Here is a 23,194-nt window from a genome sequence, read left to right as displayed (position 1 = left end):
GGAAACTTGGCAGTCCATGGAGTGACTATTGCCTCTGTCTTCACCTGCACGGCCTCAGCGGGCTCACATCCTGTTGCAGTCAGATTTTTCTGGGCAAAAGGGCCTTCTTTCCTATGTTCAATAGCCAGGCTTGGCACAGTCTGTTTACAGAGTTCCTTAGTGCCTGGAGCACTCTTGCTGATAAATATATACTTTGCCACAGCCACAGTCACCTTCCTGCATCAAAAACAGTCTATCACACGAGCCTTGCTTGTGCAAAGGCTTTCCCAACCACGTGTTTGTATCCTCACCTCATGCCCTGCCAAAACAGGATTTCTTCTGGCCTCCTCTCCTGCAGCATAATGTCACTGACAGGAATTTCCTCCAGCTTGTTTACCAAGAAGTGACTGGTTGGTGGAACTTGGCTAAAGGGAGAAACTACAGAAGCTCACAAGGAATAAACAATGTATATCCTTTGTTCTGCTGTGGTTTCCTACCCGTTCTTGCTCCCAGTCCATTCAACAACTGTGTTTACAAATATTCAAATCCTGTCCCTAAGTTCTCATTTTACATCTTACTGGTAGAATTAACAGTTCCCTGAAATAAACAGACAGGCAAATCACCCAGCTGAGTACACACAGCACAGAGGTGTGTGAGTGTATTTGTTAGAAGCTGATCTAGAACTGTTTACAGGACACGATTTGTTTGGTGATACAGTGCTTAAATTTGATTCTTTCCAGCATGCCCTCCAGACAGAATTCCTACTGAATACACTACCTTTTCTCCTAATTTAGCTGAGGACACATGAGAAGTTAAAAGGCTGGGATCACAGCACCAGGTGACCTAGTTAGAAAGTTCCAGTTTATTGCTGGATTTCAACTCTTCCATTGTTTTTCTCCTGCCTTTTTTCTCTAACAATGAATACTCTGAGGTTAGATGAGGCATGATAGTTTCCAGACTTGGTATCACTCATACTGTGTATGCAATAAGCAGTGTATTGTGTTGATGTAAACAGCTCCCAAATCTGGCTTAACTTTTCCAAATGGAAACTACTTGCCCAGTGAGTCACTGTGTGTTTTCCTCCTCCTTCAGAGGATTCTTCTTGGGAACCTCCACGCCCTGACACTCCACCACAAGAATGGTTTTCTTTTTTCATTTCTCGGTAGGACGTCCAATTAGGACATTCTTTTGCTTCCCCCCTCCCCCACCCCTACCCCTCCCAATTTCATTGACAGTATGCATGTATTTTCTGTTTCCATTACCAAAACCCTCACTTTCCAATTCCTCAATCACAGATTTAGTGCTGGGGTATATATTATGAGGACTTGTCCTGGGTTACATATATCTCTGCTCCTGCAAATGCAACCAGTGTTTCACATGGCAGAGGTGTGTTTTTTCATTCTAATCTTGCCCACAGCAAGCCACATTCTGGCTTCAGATTTTATCCAGGAGAAGAGAAGAAATACAGAGATCTGGTAAAGCACTCTGCCTTCTCAAGCAGAAGCAGATAGCAAACTGCACTACATTTCAAAATAGAAGAGGTTTATTATTCATCAGTGTGTTAAGCCCAACATTTAAGACACTTACCTGTTGCCTAAGTGAGCTGAAACTAGGGTAGTGCCTGAGATCATTAATTTACCCCTTTGCAATTTTCTTATTTTAGTAATGTTTGAAATAAAGTAAATACTCATATGGTGTCTTCTGGGACAAGTTTTCACTGAAAGGATGCAAAAGAGCAAACAGTTGACAAGAACAGTGACAAAACATCCAGATAATACTGTCAGGGATAACTTGCTCCATGATACTGGTTGAGTGTCACATATAAACACACAGGAAAAAAAAAAGATTTGCTTGTTTCAGAGCAAGCTTATTGCCCCTTGATAGAAATTTTAAAAACACCCTAAAAACTATTTGTTTAAAATCTGAAGGAATTTTTTCTTCTCAACAGTGCTGAATGTAACACCAAATAAACCTGTACATGCAGACTATGGCAAGAAAGTAGCACAAGATCTATRGTCATTTATTTTAATCTGCACTTAAGATTAAAATATTCTTTTATTTCCCTGATTTTTTTATCCATTAAATGAATAAAATTAAATAAAACTTCTTTAAATCACTCTTCTATGTCTACTTTCAACTCACCGTTTTGCTTTATTTTTTACTTCCTTTTTTTCTTTACAAAAACTCCAGATTTATTGTAATAAATTCCTTTATTTTCCCTCAAATATCTGTGGTATCATCTGCCTGAGTCATCTAGGATGCAGTACCTAGCCCTAGGCAGCTTTTCCAGGCCAACTCTTAACCGAAGCATCTTTTAGCTCCTACTCTGAGAGCAAGGCTGCCATAGTGGCCCAGTTGAATTGTCTGACCTTCACAAGATGTGCAGGCAACCCAAATATCAGCCTTGAAGGACAGATTTGGCCAACGATCAAAGTTCAGGCAAATGGGTTTTCCTATCTTGCAGAGGCAAAAGCACAGAATGCAGAGTTGGTTACCCTGGATCCCAGCCAACACTTGCTTGAAGCTGGGATGGCACCAARGCAGATTGCCAGCAGGAGAGCACAGGGAGCTGTCGGCTGAGAGGGAAGGGGTGAGCCCATCCTCTGAGTGGGTGTTTGTTTGCTGGTTTGACGCTCCTTATCTCCACGCATTGCCTGACACCTGCTCCCACTGGTCCAGCACACCAGGCTGCAGTAAACAGGCTATAAACCTTTGCTCTAAAAGGCATCAGAGCAGGGTAAAATGCTCAGTGTCCCGTCCAAGCACAGTGCCATCATTAACTCAGAGCATCTCACTTTGACACTGAAGTGATCAGGCCTTTAGCTGTTGTGGATGTAGGTAATCAAAATGAGTGCTGTGGTCTTGAGGACCTTGCAGCGTTTCTGTTCCTCACCAAAGACCAGGAAGCGTCGGCCTGACTCTGCTCATGAAAACCGTGCTGCTTTGACTTCCATCCCCCAGCTTCTGAGTCATGCAAACTCTGGTCAGCCAATTGCTGCTGAAAAGACCCAAGCAAAGTGGCAGCTTCAGATTCAAATGCAAATGCTGATGGAGAGCATCTGAAATAAAAATCTCATTCAAAAGCTAAAGGTCCTTTTTTAGGCAAAAACCTTGAGCTTCCTCAAAACAAGCATGCAAGAGGTGGCTATAGAACCAGTCATAGATAAAACACCGGCTTTCTGCTAAACTATCTGGGTGATCTGCATGTCCCATCAGACTAATTTTGGTGCTAGAGGAAGAGGAGGGGGAGGGAGATTGCACAGTCTGCTGGTCTCAGGGGGATCCTACAACAGAGAGGTTGATGTATTAACCACTTCACTGTTTTGTGCCAATCTTGTTATCTGTTCTTGTTAAAACCTTTATTATTCATGAATGCAAAAATCCGATCATGAAAGCAGCATAAATATTCATACCATGTGCATTTCATTTAGCTGCTTGGCAAAACTTCTCTGGAGTACAAGAGTTTTGAGGAAATCTGGCTAATGAGACCAGAGCACAGGAAGTATGCATGTGTTTTCCTGTCCTTTTACCTGCAAATAAATGCAGAATAACTAAACAAACAAAAGGGGCAGGCATTCACCAGGAAGGATGATATGCACACTTGCTTTGGCTTCTGTATCAAGGGGAATGCAAGGCCTTTTGTAATGCAATTATGTGCAAGAACGAGGATATTGTAAAACTAAAGTAGAAAGCATGATAAGCATCACTGCATGGTTTATGGCTTTGCCTCACATTTAATGTCTAACCATTAACATCGCGCGTGCACGATCCACACTGTTGTTCAATCCCTTTTTAAGGTAGAACTGCCATTCTTCTCTTTGCAGCTGCGCTAAATCAAAATGTAGCTGCATCCTGCCCTGTGAAAGTCATTACTACACTCTTCACTCCTGCTCCAGCTTCAAGCTCTTTTTGATGGCATAGATAAATAATGAGAAGTTACTCCCAAAACAAGGTTTACAAACTACCATTAAAGCACCTGCTGCACAGAGTACTCAGCAGCTGGGGTAGACCTCTCATGAGGGCCTGGTTTACCAAAATCCTGAGCCACCAGCTCCACATGCAGCAGCTCCAGGAGGAGCCTTGCAGAGTACAAGACTTCCAGGTTATTCCTGTTTTGAAATAGTGAGGTRAGGTGTACATTTTTAATTGCTAGTGGTTTTTCAAAAATGAGCATTGTTGGCCTGAATCAGTGGTTAATCTTTCTTTGATTTTTGCAAGCACAGTCCAGAGAACTACTTCTAGAGAACATAATCAGGCACTTTCCAAGTTTTCTATTTCATGTTTTAAGAATTTCCACAAATAAACAAGTCTTTTACTCACAGGCAGTTTACACCAGTAACCACTTTCTGGAATTAAAGTCTGCTGTACACTTCCCACTGCTGCTCATCTATCTGTGGTTGAATGAGCTCTTTCTTCCCCACCCCTTCTCCACCCTCCTTGTAGCGAACAGAAGCACTGGGATACATGCAGCACTATGTAATGTGAAGCGTGCCAAGTTTCCACTGAAGCATTCACACCCAGCCAAGGGCTTGATTCTTCTGACCCTCCTCAGGCAAGGATAGCTGCTGCAGGATCACAGTTTGTCATTCGCTATATGTAACACTCCATTTATTTCCAATATCCCGGTATAACTGTATTGGGACTTCAGTATCACATCAGGGTCGCCATGCTAGGTCTAAAGATGCTTTGCTTCTGCTGTGTTCAGTTTCCAGATTTTTTATTCCTTTGTTCAGCTGTAGGTAAAGGAGCAGTGAGAAGAGAAAAAACAAAGCCTCATAAACTTCTTGTACTAGTGTTCAGTGATTAGTCAAGCCTTAGTTGAGACAACCTGACTTGCAATACATGAGAACAAAAGACACAACTGGTTCTCAGTGCAACAAGGATCAGGGGGACACTTACATCTACCCTATAGATTTACTTGACCTTTCCTTTTACAAATACTAGCCAGACAAAAACTTCAGTATTGCCAGCAGTGCTTTGACTGTGGATACATAAATGTGTTTAAATGTTAAAATTAGTGCTGGGAAGTATATATTGCTAAGTGGGCAAGTCCCACAAAATATCACTTAGGCAGAGCATGCTTTGCACGTAAGAACTGAGAGATTGGCTGCGTCCAAGAACTGTGACATTTGAGATTGTACATASAGCAGGAGGTACCTTCCTTGCCTTCAGAGGTACATTAAGGTGGAGAGGCATCTAGAAATCATTCTATATTCTTGATCTTGAATGCACTTTATGCTTTCATAAAGTGCTAGGCAAAACAGAAAATTCGTCTTCTTCATTCCCTCCAAGCACACATCTAGCTTGCCACCCTGCAATTTCTCATATTTATACTCCTCCTTGTGCAATCAAATGATATGAGAACTTGTTTGAAGTACTATCATAGGAAAAATGAGTGTTTCAAGATGTGCTGGTGGCTGCAAGAGTTATCTTGTGGTTTGAATTCTTCCAAATGAAGTACAACTGACAGTATTAATCAGCTAACAGATTTATCTGGGGGGAGGGAACCAACAGAAAACCTTAGCATAACATTTTTCGCAGTATCTTTTTTTGAATTTTCCTCCATAGAGGTTGTTTTTTCATCTAATAAAGACTTTGCTTTAAAAGCTTCTCTGTGGTCTAAGTGAAAATTCTAACAAAAATTCAAATTGGGGATATTTCAGCTTGTTTGATTAGCAGCAGCAAATCAAATGTGCTGAAAGCAAACACAAGTATCCATGTATGAGCTGTCTGCACAGCAGCCTTTAGAGTGAAGACTGAGTCTTGGTTTGGACTCTTATGCACATATCTTTAATACAAAGATGAATCGTGCTTTAAACTAAACTTCCCAGAAAGAGTGAATGCTAACAAAAATAAGAGTTATAAGGAAGGAGTCACTTTTCATTCCTGTGCTGTTAAAGCCTGTAAAAAATTTAGCCATCCCAGTTAGCTACCACATCTCTAACCTGTATGAATCAAAGCATTGTTTTAAATGAATAAAACCACTTTGGCACACAACCATATTATGGCAGTATGATGTATGGCTGAATATTCCTAAGAATGCCCTCAGAAGTACTCTGTGAACAGAAATATTCTGCAGAAGGGAAGTTGAGGGTTATTTTCTGGACATGGCTATTATGTTAAAACATACTGAACATGTGTCACTTATAATCCTGCCCTGGTTGTAACATCAGAGCTCCAGAGGGAAAAAAAATCTGGCACATCAATTCTTTGTATCAAATACTCACACATGTTTCTTCTCACCAAGCTGTCACTTCTCATTTTTAAAGAAGATTTGAATAAGTTATAATTAGTACTTGCTGCCTCATCAAGTAATTAAATATAATAAAGAGCTTTCTGTGAGTTTAATGCAAACACTGTAATTAYAGCCGTTTTGAATATACAGTGCACGTACTACAGGTTTTGGTATGGGCTTCCCACCTTTTATGACCTAAATTCTAAGATTTAACCTATCATATGAGCAGGCAGTGCCAAAGACAACAATTTCAGACCTAAATACAAGTGAACACCAMTGCACTCCTGTACTTTCTTAGAGGCACTACCCCATCAGCCTCTGGACGCAGGGTGGAAGGAAGGAAGGAGGAGAAAGCCAGTCAGTTTCTTGCTTCCGCTTTCCTTGCCCCTCCCTTCAGGAGGCATCCTTGGTCAAATTCATTAGGCTCAACTGCTCTGAGTCTTCTTTGTAAAGATGGGGCTGATATTTCAAAGCCACTTCCAACCTCATCTCTCTGCCAGCCCGAGAGACATGCTGGGGAGAGGGGGACAGACTGAAACTGCCCTGTTTGCACAGTGCTGGGGCTGGCTCTACTCCAGAAGCAGGAGTTACACCTTTCCACCACCCAGGGGAGGAAGCCCCCTGCTTAGAGGCCCAGAGCAGGACAAAGTGATCATGGAAACCACATAATGCCCCAGCACTTGGTTGACACAGCTCCTCACCCTCCTAAGTATTTGGAAGAGCTTTGAACTTATTAAAAAGGGTGAAGAGCAGATGCCTGCCAGGACACCGGTAGTTACAACATCAGGTGCTCAGCTGTTCTGCCCATGGTGCGTATTTTTTGCACTTTCCCACTCATACTCCTCTTGTTGCCTGTCCGTCCCTGGAAACATTCAAAGTCAGGCTGGATGGGGCTCTGAGGAACYTAATCTAGTGAAAGATGACCTTTCTCATTGCAGGGGATTTGGACTAGAAGACTTTTAAAGGTCTCTTCCAGCCCCAACTATTCTATGATCCTGGGTACGGTAGGTACAAACAGCCCGCAAAATGAAAATGCAGTAAATTAAACAAAAATGTAGTCTAAAAGAATGAATTAAAATGATGAAAATCTTTAATTTTATTTAAGTATAATTGTACGGACACGTGTATATACAAATACAGATCTCATGGGGCARGGGGTTTGGGTGGTTTTTTTTAACATTTTCTTTTAAGTTTATATAATGTAAGCATTTCAAAAACAGCACTCAATGAATAAGTGCAAAGAAATTGCAAAGCAGGGCAGTACAAGCACAGGACCACACTGAGCTAGACTTTCATAGCCAGATGCATACACAATGAGTGTCTTCAATGGGGTGTCAAGAGTAAGCATGGAAAGCGGATTTCGCAGACTCATGGGTAACCTCCAACATGCCAGCATCTATTAAACTGTACAGACAATGGCAGCAAGCCTGTTGTAGGGAGATTCGTCTCACATCTGAGAAGCTTGAGGGCGAATGCATGGGAAAAACTCAGTGATGCCAGACCAGAAACAGATCTGCCCATTCATAGCTCCAAATTAAAAAAGGAGGGTGGGAGAGGAGGCAGGGTAGGAAGAGGGAAGAGAAGTGTGGAGGGTTGTACATTAAAACTGGTGATTACAAAATCCGAGTGTAATGAAAAGAGGGGAAGAGTTAACACTCTAAACTTCAGAAAGTGACTGAACCAATTGCACTCATAAGGCAATGGATTAAGTTCAGTTTTGAGGGTTAGGGGTGGAAATCAACAGGTACAAACACAACCATTTTCCTTCCACAATTATAGAGGAAAGGAAACAACCTACTCAACTAGTCTTAGCACTTCCCAAATTTGTTTCTAATTCTTTTGTACATACATATAGCGCACATGACACTGGCAAGATCCTTTATGGAAAAAAACTATTCATGGGAACAAATCCAGAAGGAAAACAGGAGGAAAAAAAGTACAAATTAAACAAACAAACAAAATAACAGAAAAGTTGTTATATCCCCAAAGCCTTTTTAGAAACAAACAAGATACAAAAGAAAAAAAACTAACACAGAAACCACATAAGGGCTCCAACATAAGACCTTTAAACACTGAGGACAAAACACTGATCATCCAAAGTCATGTTTTTCCAGGTCTTGACATTGTGAAGTCTTGCAACAGATGAGCGATTTTCAACGATGAGTCCTGTATGCTGCAGTGTCATGGCCACTTGGCTCTCAGTTCTCAGCCATGATCACACTTGATGCTTCAAAGCTCTGTCTTGTAATCAACATGTGATTTTAATATCCTGAAAGTCTATTGTTCTCACTTACAAAAGACATAAGAATCAAATTAATACTTTATTATCAAACACTATATACAACAGAGGTTGCTAATAATACAGAATTTAAAGAACATAGCTTTAAGTTTTACTTGTCTTTCCTTCGCCATCCAGGTAAGTACAGTACAAAACAATATTCTAAACTAACACGAAATGTTACCTTGTCTATTGAAGGATACACAGTATCCACTAAACTGACTGATCCCTATTTTACCTGCTTGACATCACAATGCCCTTGGCAGCCAGGAGTGCAGGTCATGGGTATAAGTAACCCACCTAGGCTGGGGAGAATTAGTACCTCAGACTTGAGCCAGGGCAGATGAAGGGTGAGGGAGCAAAAAACTCCTTAATTTGCAGCAACATCTGCATCTAAAGCATCCACAGATTTGCAACACAACACAAAGCCCACCAACATTTATGTACTTGGTATGACTGGGATTGCCTAATGCCATCAAATATCAAACTGGCAGTGCCTGGAATGCTGTACCCAGCTATCTGGGCAGCCCAGGGATCATCATTTGTGTTGCCCCTCATCTACCCAGCAAGGCTTGGGGACAACTTGAAGGGGTGAATTTCACCAGGAGTAACACTAGTGACAGTCTTCGTTGAGGGTAAATGTACATCTTTAACTCCAAAATCATTCAGAGACAAAGGATGACAAATGAAGTCACCAATTCTATATCAAATCTGCACTACTGGTGTGATTGCCTGAAATTGCTACGAATCATTTTAATATGATTATACATCATGCAATACTATCTGTACTCTGGCATATTCCATTTATTATTTACTTATCATATTCCTTTTGATAAGGTGCATTCTGATTAAGCTCACCTTATCCAAAGCCTTTCAATTCCTACCTACAAGAAGTATTAGTGTGTGTATCAAGTACATACATGTTAAAGAGAGCAAAGTACCAGACAGCCCGTAACGAGATGATGACTGYGCTCACTGCTTGGACTGTGCATCTTCACATTAGAGCAAATTTCCTACATTCCTCCTGCAAGTACAGGTCCTGCATTCATGAACATGTATGATATCAGGCAAGCCCAGGTCATAGCTCAGCATGCATAAAACCTCCCTTTATACCTCAAAATTTATTTTCCCCTCTCCTGCCTCAACCTCTGGAAGGGTTTTCTTCATTAAAAAGAAAAGAAAAAGGCTGTGAAGTGCTATCCAGTAAAGGCATCACTCAATTTTGTTACGGCAGACTTTTCCTTCACAATTAAAATAGAGAAATATTGTTTTGTTTGAATATGCTCCATGTTTTGTTACACATTTAATGTAATTACCACAGTTTTTGTCAAAAAAGCTGTTTCAGTCTGGGTCTGAAATTTCACTGATTACGCTTAGTAGTCCAAATTTGATGGCAGCCTAGCAAAAAAATACCCCAAGGCATGCACTTCCTGGCAAATTACTTTTTAAGGTTTTGTCAGCCAAGGTTCAGATTCCTTAAACAGGGTCACTCCTAATTCCATCAAACAAGACAGTCCCATTTCCTAATTGCATCAAGGGTTACCACTTCTTTCACGTTTAAATAGGACAAGCATATATACTCACTCTCAGCATAAAGAATATCTAAATAATGTATTTTCTATTCTAGTGGATTTTTAAAAAAATATTTTAAGTCTTTGGGAGCCCATCTAGTTTATCTCCAGCTGATAAACATGTTTCTTCTACTCTTCAAACTGTGCTGGAAGGGGAAAAGATAACAAATCAACACTGAATTCATATTCCACACTTCTTTTCTTTCCCCCCACCAAACAATGCTATTAGACTACCCTGGCTTCTTCCACATGTGATTTATTCCCATGATTGAGGAACTTGCAGGAGAGACAAATCAAGAGCACAGTGGAGATCCTGTGTCCCAAACATGTTTCCTCTGGCCATTGATGTCCTCTTTTAGCATGTATTAACACCCAGAGCAGCATCCAAGGCTATCAGCTATTAAGTCAGCGCTGGGGAAGGTCACTTTATTCTCAAAAGTGCCTCTGCATTTCAAGAAAAAAATTTTAGCACCACGGTGATTTGTTTTAAAATAAAATAATCCGGTGTGCATTATCCCCTTAAAACGAAATAACAGAGGCACTCACACCCCCAGTGAAGTTTCCTAAATCTGACCTTGCCTGCTGTGTGCTAACATTCCTAAATACTAACCTTTTCCTCTCATCAAAGACAGCATTTCTACTTGTGAGCACAAATTTTACTGTCAAAGATGTTTCATGACAGTCCTATAAGAAACATCATCCTCCCCTTTTAGAAGCCTGTTCATTTAGAAACTCCTGGAGGAAATGGTGTTATATAATGTCTATTCTTAATATCTCCCCTGTAGTCCTGACATGGTGATACAATGCCTTGCATGACCATCTTACAGTGCTGAACAAGAAGGCATAAATATCATATCAYTCTCCCAGGGGGAAGACCCTCCCAGGTTTTCACTCACTTTCCTAATCCTTCACTGATTGCATCTGCCACTACACTACCTCGTCCATATACGGATGACACAGTGAGCTAACAGAGGTGACTTCTTAAAGGGGAATGCAGAGGAAAATAAGAATCACTAGTGTCACTATTATAGTTTGGCATTTTCATATGGAGTCCTTTTATTTATATGGAGGGGTTAAGAAAGTCACAGGGTAGGTAGGGGTGGGTGCTGAAGCTAGTTATCCCCTTCAAATTTTTGCTGAGTTCAGGCTAAAAGGGAGAAGAAAAGGGAAAAAATAACAATTTGACATCTGCAAAAACAATAAAGTCCCTTTCATGGGATGAGCAATTAGGTGGATCTTTGATGTTCCAAGACCCTGATCATTTCTGTGACAGGTTGCCGGAGCATACTGTGCTATAATATCAAAAGCATTGCCAGGAGGAACAATAGAGTTGCCAAAAGCCGGCTGGGTATCCTTGGTGTCTGTGCTGCGTTCTCGCCACGGGATGGCTCGGCTGACTCATGTACGGTATCATCTGTTCAAACAGAAAGCATACATTCCAATGAGATTTTGCATCCTTAATAAATTCTCACTGAGCCGACAACTGTAAGTAGATTTCAGTGCCTTTATGAAATAGGGCAATGAACCTTGTGCTGCCATTGACTTTCACAAGCGTGTAATACTCATTATGTAACCAGCTTGGGGCCAAGTCCTGCATTTCTTACTGGCAAAACTCCCATTGAAGACCAGAGGAGCAGAAAGTAAGTCTGATTTCAGCAGATTGAGAAATTAAAGGTTCCTCTTCCAGTAAAACACTGTGGCTCTAGCTTTGGATGTCTTGTTAGATAGCAACGCCAGTTGGGAGGCAGCTAAATAAAATCACCTGATTTTTCAAAAGTATTGCACACACTCAGAATTAATTCTGCAGTTAATCCCCTTACTCTGTTAAAGATTTTGGCTCCTGAATTTGAAATGACAGCCTGTAAACCCAAGCAAATACCTGCTTATACCACATCTGGGGATGAGCAGGGGATGTAAGATCATTCCCTCCTTCTTGAAACAAAATTTTAAAGGCTAAAACATGACAATCAGCAATTCTGTAGAATATATACCCAATCTAGAAAATCTCACTACCTTTTATGGTACACGAAATAGAGATTTACATTTATGCTTCTAGAACTAATGAAAAAAGAACCAGCTGAGTTAGGAAAACATGCTTATGCATTAGCAGCAGAAGAAAACATGGTAGCAAATAATAAATATATGATGCATAATAAAGTTCCATTTAGTTTTTGTAAACTCAAGATCAGCCTAAAAGCCACAGCTTGTTAAATAGAACAGATAGACAAAGTCAGAATCAACTTCAGTGTTGTTATAGCAGTGGTATTTTTCTCTGCAAAACCCTCCATATCATCCTATCTAATTTGGCTATTCAAAAAGCAATCAGTCTGAGGCTTGCCATAAAAAGTTAGCTCTCATTTTTCATTACTAAATGAAAGAAAAACTCAAACCTTTTTAGGAAGTTTGAAGTGGCCTCAAAATGTATTTCTAAGTTTATTTTAGAGTGTGTATGTTTCCAGCAAAAGTAATAGTATATCATCTACTTACTGCAATAAGCTCCCCCATTTTACAAGACAGGTCAAYGTCTCTATGATGTTTCTGTCCCATAGCTCCCATCTGAAAAAACTGCACTGCCAGGATTACACAGGGTGAGAGCTGTGCAGCTCCAGCTAGAGGCACTGAGGGAAGCAGGAGTCAGGGCACTGGAGTYACCATGCTGCATTGTCATGGAGCATTTCATATTACTTGGCTTTAGCTGCAAGCAAACTCCCTCCTTTCATAMCCTTGACACCTAGCACAAAATCAGGTAAAGCACTTAGCATCATTTAGGCTAATAGACTCTTCAGCCCCAGCTCAGTTACACAGCAAGGTGCACAGTAAACTGAATTAGCAAATTATCACATGTACTTTCTCCAGCACTAAGTGAAGTTATAATCACATAAGGCTTATCAACAGGTTTCAGTGCTGCTCAAGGCAAAAGTATGAAAAGCAAGCACTGATCAGCTGTAAATACATTCATTTTTGTAAGAATGGGGCATCTCTTCTTGCTGGTGCCAAGCAACAATATAGGAGGCAAAGGGCCAAAAGAGTTACACAGAAAGTTTCACCTGAAGATGAGGACCTTCTTTACTGTGTGGGTGACCATGCACTGGAACAGACTGTCCTGAGTGGGTGTGGAGACTCCCTCCTTGGAAATACTCAAAAGATCATAACCTTTAGTAGCATGCTCCAGTAGCATGGTCTCTTCCAGCCTTACACATTCTGTGATTCTGTGGGAGCAGTGGCTGGGATGACTTAGGTTGCAGCTCTGCACCATRTATGGCAAGAAGACCCTCCCAGTACGTTGGGCACAAACGAGGCCCTAGTGTTTTTCCTCTGGAATTATTCTAAAGGAATCTAAAAATATCAGTGAATGCTGGCTTCTGAAAAGTGCTAGTTTCATCAGTACCAAGATGAGCTATTTCACATTTCATTCCTGAATTGCAGTCATGTACTTTGGTGACACTGCAATGAGAATACTTCACAAAAGCTTGCTTCTCAATTAAAACATATTCTAATAAGTTACAGGGGAAAAAATGCCCCTGTTTTAACTGTCAGTTCTACATATTTTCATATATTTAGAGTTAGCTCTTCCCAATTTAGAAACATTTACTCACTGCTGATAAACTACAGAGAAGAATGATGTCTATTACCTTCTACCTCTAGAATTGCAAATTAGTCTGGATTTGCCACATCGAATGTCAACAATTTTGGCCTAATTACATCAGTGAGTCAGCATGAAAACACAATMGGGCAGAACTAGTGTATAGCAGTAATAAATCCTCATTCTCTTTGACTATTAGATACTGCCACAACTGGAACATTGGCTATTGCTAAAAAACTCAATGAAAAAGCACTAAGCTTAAAAGATTACTTCTCTTAAATGAAATGGAGATGATGGCATTTTTATAAAGCCATTCTTCACAGAAGAATTAATTTCCCTGTTACATTAAGGGATTCCTTTTGAGATATCATCTGGGTTTTCTCTCAATGCTGTCGCAAGGTTTCTGCACTCATATATTAGAACACGACTCATCTGCAGCTATGAAAATCACTTTACAAATATAATTCTCCTTGGAGGCACAGAGTCCACAATTTTTAAGGCTAGGGGAAAGGGGTTTGCTTTGTTTGAAACATTGAAGACAAGTGATGAAGAGGAAAAGATTCCCGAATAAAATCCAGGAGGCACTGCTAAACACTGGGAATACCAACATTATAGAAAAAACTATTTTGACAGCTATGAATTTTTCAGATCATACATCACATGCCTTCTGGTACAACTTTCACACATGCACAGCTCCAATTTTTGTTTTGGGACTTTCTGGGTTTTTTTATTAAGGAAGAAGAGGGGGAGGAATAGGACTAGAGCCAATTACTTCTGCCACCTCTGAAAGCAGTGCAATCATGGTAGGTCAGATTCCTACAAATTTCTGAACAAAACCACATGAAATTACAGGGGTTCAAAACTCACACAAATGGTGATTTTTAAAAGAAAGATGACAGAGAGTAATCTGCTGAACATGTCCCTCCTGCCTCCCAATTTTTCTGTCCACTGTGGAAGAAGACAGTGGCAGGCTAAGGGAGAGCAGAGAAGCAGAAGATGCTCATCAGAGAAGTGTAAATTAGTACACGACAACGAACCCATGCAATGAGATCCACCAAGGCAACAGCAACCATAAGAGGCCAACAACAGAGAAGTGTGACAGCAGCTGGCACATCTTGGAGTGACTGATCATCTAGTGGTGACWGGCCCAATTAATAAAACAAACATACACTGATGTCAGGAGAGGGAATTTTTTGGTACCAAACCTTCTCATTAAAGCTACTATTTCCTCCTGGTAACACAAACAGTATTTCATCTCAGACTGCAGGATGTTCTTTGTTTGATTCTGGTTCCCTGCTGCTTTCTAATGATGTGTTTTTGTGATGATGCTAGCTAGTTATAGCCATTCAGTGGGAAGAGAGCAGCACTGCTGAAAACAAAAATTCAGCAAGTTAACTAAAATCAGGCATGTGTGTTACTCCGATCGTGTTTTGCAAGCAGTATCATGATATAGACCATGTTCATCAAATCACAAAATGTAAAAAAGTGCACTGAGTTTCAAGATTCATAGGTAAAATAAAGACAGTGAGAGAATATCCCCTAGTGTCTTCTGTAGAAGAATACTGTTAACAAATGTAAAAATATAGCAATGTAATGCTTTATCCCTGCACTTAGATTTACTTAGAGAACATCTCTGATTTACAAACCCTAAAGTTTTAGGAATGTTCTGAAAACTATTTTAAAGAAAAAGAACAAATTCTATTGTTTGTCCATGGGAAAATCACTCAAACCAGCTAAATTGTAGAAGCCTCATTATTCTTATGTATAATGAATGAATTTTAATTAAAGGATCTGCAAAAAATTACTATGTTTCTTCATATTTAAATAGGGTAAGAGAAAAAAAGTCTTGGTAATCTGTTCTTTAAGTTATGTACTAAATGATACGTGTGCAATATTTTCTGATCTAATTTATATATTTAACTGTTTATTTTAATTACTGAGGTGTTAAAACAACAATCTGTGAATAGTGTGTGAGTACATATAAAACAAACAGCTATACCATTACTGCAAATACTTTTCCTACATACCTACCTAATTTTAACATATTTAAATTGTTTGGGTTATCCATACCCCTAGAATTAAATACACTTCTATCTACCTCAAGAAACTTTGAGCCACACAAATAATTCACATGCACTTTCTACACTGACACACATCAGCTTGATTGATGGTGGAGGTTAATGTAACTTTGCCCTGGGCAGTTAAGGGGCATCCATATTCCTAAGGCAGTGTTTGGCAACAAAAATCCCCCAAAACTTCAGTTTGCTCCAAAGAAAGCAGGAGAGAAACTTGTTTTATACATTTATCAGTGTGTGTGAGTGGGTACATGCACATATGTAAATTAGTACTTTGCCTAAAGAAACATACACTAACTATATAATTTTAAAGGACTAGTTTCTTTTTAAACGCTAACTCAGTTAGTTGCATGCCTGTGTCATGCACTGGCATTAAACAAAGAGTGGTTCTGTTTCTCTGAAAGTCTTTTGAAACCACATAATAAATGCAGTGTGTCCATTGATTTTATTTCTAAAACTTTGGGCCCAGTTAGTAAACAGAGTGTGTTGCCAACATGCTGGGTGTTTGGTTTGGATGGGCCAGTGGCTTAATGATACTGGTGGAAATTTTACACTGGCACACACCATATTTCACTAAATCATGTCATCCCAAAAAAACAATTAAAGCAAAATTTTTCCTCCCCTGCATTAAACACGGATACAGGAAATATACCATAAGCTGTATTAGCACTGCTTGAAATGTGCAAAAGCAGAGCAGTTGTACCATGCAAAGCATGCAGAGAGAAGAGGAAAAAAAGTACTGAAGCACCAGAAGGATACACGCATTTGTTAAAAGAGATTCTCTAAGCATACTAACCTGCTGGTTCTAATGAATTTTCTACTTTGTCGTTAACATCGAAAACACGATCATGAACACCTATAGTTTTCATACAGCTGTCTATAACAAAAATAGAGATAACAGCCAAATATGTTAGTGAAACACCCTTACACTCCCCACTTTCCTTTTTTCCTCTTTTTTTTTTTTTCTCTCTATTTACTATATATAATTAAGCATGTTCATATTTTAAAGTCTGTGGCACTTGTCCAAATGCCAATATACATCTTCCATTTGTACACAGTTCAAGAAACAAGTTAGCAACTGCCAAGTAATTAAAACAAAGCTTTATGAAAAATTATAAGAAAATACAATGAAAATCGTAACACAAACATTGCTGTATGTACAGAACAGGTACAAAATTTAACAGTAAAAAAAAAAAAAAAAAGAAAAAAAGATTTACTGCTGCTTACTAGACCATACAGTAAAGCATGCGCTAGAAAGCCTGAAAGCTGAATCTGAAGAACTTACTTGCTGGTCGCACAAAGACCTTGAGCTTTAGGCAGGATCTTCTTCCGTTATCGGGGATTGCAGAAGCTGTGAAATGAAGAAAAAGGAAAAACAACCAGAACAGTAAGTGAGTGAAAGTCCAAAATATCTTTTGTGCTTAAGTAAAATATTCTACATCTTCTCTTCATCTGAAGGGCTGGACACACTTCAGATCCTGAATGTAAGGACTTCAAGTGCATAAAGTAGCTTGATTACCCAAAAGCATATAACTGCAGATTTTATTCAAATTAATTTCTTTATTATTTTATAAGGAAGAAGCAAAGCACAGGCTATTTTCAGTTTTTCATTATCTCCCTTCCACACCTTTTCCTTGAAAGCTTGTTCGATTTGGTTTTTGCTATAATACATGTGCCCACACTGAAAAAATAATGTTTCAGAATATAGAATACTCAGAGAAAAACTAGCCTTGAAACACTAGGCCATAGGCTTCAAAAACCCAAAAAGGGATGAAAAAATTACACCAGAGGTGACAAAGGTAAAAATGGAATATGCATATGCTTCCAGAAATGTAGAAATGCACGCCATTAAATTTTACAGCAAACTCAGTCTCCATATGCATCTGTCTTTGTTGAGAAAATATTTATCTTGCTTCAGTCAAAACATAATACCCCATGTTATACAACAAACCAAAATCAGTTTACTTCTGCTTTCTGTCCTCCCTCATTTCCCATTCAAAGTACTTAATTTAAACAATACTTACTACTTAAGAATACTTATTAGGAGAAAAAGAGTAAGTGGAAACATGTCTAGCACTAATGCAAAAGATCACCCACCAGGGTCCAGTGTCAGCACCTTATTTCCCAGGACAAGGTGCTGTTGTGAAAAATTCCTTTCTAAAACCATTCTTGCCTCAAAAGTACAGGACAATCAGAAAATACAGCTTCCTGTCACCACAGACAGTACTCCTTTGAGCACTGTCTGCCAATCTTTACGCACTAGTAGATGTCCTCCACATCTGCAATTTTGAAATCGTACATTGGCCCACAATGTATGTATAAACATACATACCCAAGCAACTTGACTTGGGCATGAAGATTTTCACTTGTGAAACACCATTCACATGTCTGTTTCTTGCAAACCCCTCAAAAGCTATTGCTAAAAAATATTACCAGGAGCACTGCAGAGTAAACTTTTATTTCATTGCATTCAAAATCTATGCATTAGGGCAGAATGAGTTGCATTTTGCATTAAATGGCCACTACTGGAAAATACGGTTGGGCTGACAAAATATCAGTTTTCTCTGCATACCCTTGTTTTGTCATTTTTGTTAATTCTGTCCCTGTCCTGTTTTATAAATCATCATAAAATGTTTTATACMTAGACATGCAAATGCACACTTCATCTTCATGCGAAGCTCACACCTAAAGTGCTCCTCAACAAATTTGAAATAAATTCCCTAGGTCTTTGATGATGTGCTTGAAGAATAGGCATCAGATTTTTCCTAAAACTTACCAAGAAGAACTAGCAAATTCAGTACAAACACAAAAAAAACGCGCTAAGTTAAGAAACTAATACAGCTCATGTTGCGGTTCTGCATCATGAAAGCTCTTGCAAAATTCCCTTTTAGTCAAAAGACAAAAGCATGTAGGAATGAAGTTCTCCCCCTGCAATGACAGCAGTTGAGAGTTAACAGCTGGTTTTGACTATAACATCTCACTAAATCAAAGTCAGAAAATTTCCCTCTATTGACATTTACAGTAACTGGTGTGTTATTTAGGGCACAATATTTGCACTCTGTAGCTATCTTCAGGAAATTGTGTCCTTTCTGTGGCCTCCACTGAATATATGCAACAGGCAAAATGCTTTGTTAAGACTAAACAGGCAGTTTTAGATTTCTCAAAAGATAAGAATCCTATAGTCATTACCAAATTACTAGCATAGAGGTGAAAACTGCATTTGCAAGAGAAACAGAATCCCTACAGTAAATTTATTGCTGACAGATTTTTTTCTGCCCAGAAATTATTTCAAAAGTGCATTATGACACACATTTAGTTAAAGGCAAGTTTTTGCTTACATGCTGTTGCTTATGTGCATAAAATAAGCATGTTTTGCTTATTTGAACCGTGTTTTATTAGAATACTCTGTTAGTCAGTGACTAACTAGGATACCACTGACTAATCAGGGTAGTCAGGAGCTAATAATATCCCAACTGGAAACAGAATCTATTCTTCCTGGAAAAACAAAAATCAATGCTTTGTACATTGAAGCTCATATGAGCACATAATATTTGCACGCACCAAAAAGAAAAAAAACAAACAAACAAAAAAAAMCCAAGAAAACAACAACAAACCGAGTAGCATTTTTCAGCACTTCCATCTGTCTTAACAACCAAGACCAAGGTGGTGAAGGGATACAATACAATTTCTTTGGCACTCCTGAGAAATTAAATGCTGTTATACTGTTTGCCAAGATGCATGGCTGCAATCATTTTTTTTTCTTCCTTTCTTTTACTCCCACCCTCCCTCTTTTCCCTTCTCCTTTTCATCTTAAAAGAAAAAACATACACCAATAGCAGTTTTTTTTAGACCAGATGTTATCACTCAGAGGAAAGAGTCAGGAAAAGGAGAAAGAGAACTGTCATCTGGATCTGTTAAAGCTGCTTCTCTGGTAAACCATTGCTGTTGCTGTGTTCCATTGAAATTAGCTATAGAATAAGAAAATATGTCARTTCTAGGTGGTACAAAGAGAAGTTTCATTCTCCTTCCTGAACAAAATCAGGTTAGACCCTAAAGCTTTGTTATAAGGGCTTTTTATTTTGCCCATTTTAAGGGTTATATTAGCTATAAAATAAAGGACAGATCTGAGAGCAGGACGCCTCTGATGCTAATGGAACCTGTTCCAAGCAACACTTTCCATTTCAAAAGCCAGAATTCCCAAGGAAAAAAAAAAAGACAATTGAATTGTTACTGCACAACAAAAAGAAACCTTTGAAAAAACTCCCTTATAAAGAGAAAAAGAGGTTATATCCTTTTTTTTTTCCATGAATGATATTAGATTAGAAAAGATCTGACTGGTTTAGTTTGTGTCAGGAAGAATCACAATTGAAAACAGAAGAGGAACTCTGAAGTGTTGCTAGCTCCAACATGTCATTACAATTTCCACAATACTTCCCGCCTCCCCTGCCCTTCCTCACCTACCTACCTCACCAGAACTTCATGACAATCTCTGGGGTCTCTTAAAGAAAACGTTTTAGACTTTATGGTTACACAGAGACTTGGGGTTAGAAGAAAGTGAACACAAAGACTTATGATTAGAATAAAGTGAACACTAAAATCCCTCTGAAATCACAAGATATATTAAATCATCTCAAGGATCACAAAAATAACTCGATCTATTCATTTTTTTTTAAATAGGAAAATTTCACAGTTGAGAAGAAATTTAAGTCATAAGCTCTGTATTCTTCTGATGAAAATTCCATCTCCCTTAGTTGAACTAGGAAAAAAAAATACAATTAACTACTGCACACAGGACTACATCCAAGGTATGGGATCCAAAAACAGTCTATAAAGACAAATTACATGGGAAAATTTGTCATCCCTGAACCATTTCTGGTTACCATTTTTATACCCTGTAAGGAAAGGGAGTGATGAAAATTATTCTCTCCTCATCTAGAGCCAAGCCATAAATATTTCAGTATTTTCTGGCTATATTTAAATATATAAAAAAAATTACACAACACCCTCATCTCATTCTTAAGTAGTTCTTGGCTAGAAAACACATAGTACATTATTAATATATTAGATATAAATAAGAGGTTAGGTCCTTCCTCAGCCTGCTAACACTTAGCACTTATTGATTGACTGCAGAAAGCTGCAGATAGAGAACAAAAACGTGAAATACACAGAAAACAGTAATTCAGTTCAATTTACTATTATAAATCCCCAAAAGTCATTAAAGGAGTCATCAAGATATGGACCAATCAGCATACAAAATAGGCTAATTAAAAAGTAAATGTAAAAACATTTAAAAATTCCAATTTCAAAAGTAACTTGATTATCAAGACCTGCTATTGATGTGACAAAATCTGTAATTATTTCCTTTCCTATGATAGCCAGCCATTTGGCTGACAAATACCTGAGGCTAAGTTTCTAAACTAAAAGCAAGTTTTCAGGATGCCATACTTAAATTATCTCAACCATCTTATTTACTGATATTCATATGAGATCACTCTATACCTCTGCTTGCCTCCTCACTCACTCTTAACTTTCTAATTACAGAATTGCCCCTTTCCCTAAAATGCAAGTCCTGATACAGAGGACAAAAAGGAATCACAAATGCAGTTCAAATCGTCCTTTAACACTACAAAGACATTTAACATCCATGGCACAAACCACTCTGGGCCTTACTAGACAGCAAAACTGGTTCAGTTGGAAATAGCACTCAGTTTACCTAAGGCACTTTGAACAGCACCTGTGTTTAGAGTGGAGTGACACTGGTAGAGGAGCATCCTTTCCTTATGTAGAAACCCAACACCCTCACCGTGCCTCTGCAGATACTCTGCAGATGGTAATTCTCTTACTATTTCATATTTCAATTTGTATTGCCAGTCCACTTGGACTATTCTCTGAAGGATTATAAAGCACTGTTTGTGAAACACAGGAGACCAGTCTGTTCTCATTGCATTTTTGAAAAATGTGATGTTTTTTTCTGCTTTCTGCTAGGAACTCTAGCAAACAGGGTCTGCTTGTGGAACTGAAAACTCATGCCAAGACCTCACCTCAGTTCACTGCAGATGTATTGCTACCAGCACCCCCTGTTACACAAGCTCTGGCACTGATAAGTGCTTCCCAGCCACAACCACTGAACAGAAGTATTGTTTCAAACTGGGAACAAAAAGAACATTAATTCTGAACTTCTCCCCAGCACAATTAATCRAGATGCCACATGTATACAGCTTGAATAAATGCCTAACACTTACTGCCCAGTCAAAAGGATTGCACATAAAACTTCTGTAAGCATCTGGAGAAACACTACAAAGAGAGAACCTGCAGCAAACCTGCACACAGGCTGCTGGAAGTTGTAGAACACAAACTCTTGTTTATGCAGTCCTTGCACTCTCTCGGACCTGTAAGTTACACACAATCTCTTCAAGAGAAAATATTTATAGCTGTGATTTGCCTCTAGCCCTTTCAGGCACAACAGTACTCCCATTAGTCAAACCCAATATCCAGGTAACCTTATACAATCTGCAAATCATAATTCCACCAAACTGAAGTATTTTAACATCCAATATCCTGTGTCAGCTACAGAGCTTTGGAAAGTTGTATTTTTAAGAAGAATCATCTGCTTCTTTCTTTGTACAGAAATGAGTATGTGTGAGAGCATTAAAAAAGCAGTTTTCATTATGTTTGCCACAGGCAATATTTCTCAATTTGTGCAAGTCAGAAGAAAAAAATAGCCTATTAGTTGTTAGAAGAACTCAGCCTTTTCCCTGTAGGCTTTCATGTGATTTACCATACAATACAAATGTATGCAAATTAGCCAGGTAAATGCAGAATTAGTTATTAATATTCTTCTCACAGTTTAGATTGAAAAAAGTTACAAATTTGCATAAATGGTACAACTGAAAAAGTCAGCTAGAATTAAATCAATCAATAAAGCACTCCTCTGCGTGCATACATGAAGACCCATACCTAAGAACAATAAAGGGTTTTCAAAATTATTATTCAAAAAAGAAGTTATTTGAAAGGATTGATAGATATTTCTCTCCTGTATATTTTAAAACAAAAAACAAAAATAAAAGAGATAAAAACTGGTCCTACAGAAACCACTACTTTCACCAATTTAAAAGCCCTTGCATGCCTGCTCTTTCATTCCAACCTATCAGCCAAACCTTTGTTCTGGTAGCACACAYGACTCCATTCTGAGAAAATTAGAATATTGAATGACCATGACTTAGTCATTCTTCAGACCTAATAATTAAGCACAATTCCTCAATAAATCATGATTAAACTTACTGGCGACTTTGTTATAGCCAAGTCTACCATCCCTCTGTAATTAGTAATAACCAAGATGAGAACACAAAGAAAATTACTGAGCAATTTAAAGATTCAGAAATCTCAAGCCAACAGAAAGACAGTCTAAACTGAAAAAACCCTTGACCCAGGACTGCCAACAACAGCAAACAAAAAAAATTACTTAAAATGGAA

At 38.8% G+C, this 23,194-nt stretch overlaps 1 protein-coding gene across 1 annotated transcript in view; it reads right to left on the bottom strand.

The window, feature by feature from the left end:
* Window positions 1–7,286: 7,286 nt before the first annotated feature.
* EFNA5 (ephrin A5) overlaps window positions 7,287–23,194 on the bottom strand; it is a 208,342-nt gene continuing 192,434 nt past the window's right edge. The window contains exons 3-5 of the mRNA XM_057367534.1: window positions 17,007–17,072; window positions 16,518–16,598; window positions 7,287–11,477 (exon numbers count right to left, since the gene is read on the bottom strand). Of these exons, the coding sequence (XP_057223517.1) occupies window positions 11,356–11,477; window positions 16,518–16,598; window positions 17,007–17,072 (269 nt within the window). The 3' untranslated portion in view covers window positions 7,287–11,355. The remainder of the gene's footprint in view (window positions 11,478–16,517; window positions 16,599–17,006; window positions 17,073–23,194) is intronic.

Source organism: Malurus melanocephalus, unplaced genomic scaffold (assembly GCF_030028575.1).
Source record: "Malurus melanocephalus ecotype Western Australia unplaced genomic scaffold, MMel_1.1 scaffold_80, whole genome shotgun sequence".
Classification (NCBI taxonomy): domain Eukaryota; kingdom Metazoa; phylum Chordata; class Aves; order Passeriformes; family Maluridae; genus Malurus; species Malurus melanocephalus.
Note: the sequence above shows the minus strand (reverse complement) of the source record. Positions and strands in the feature narration are given on the sequence as shown.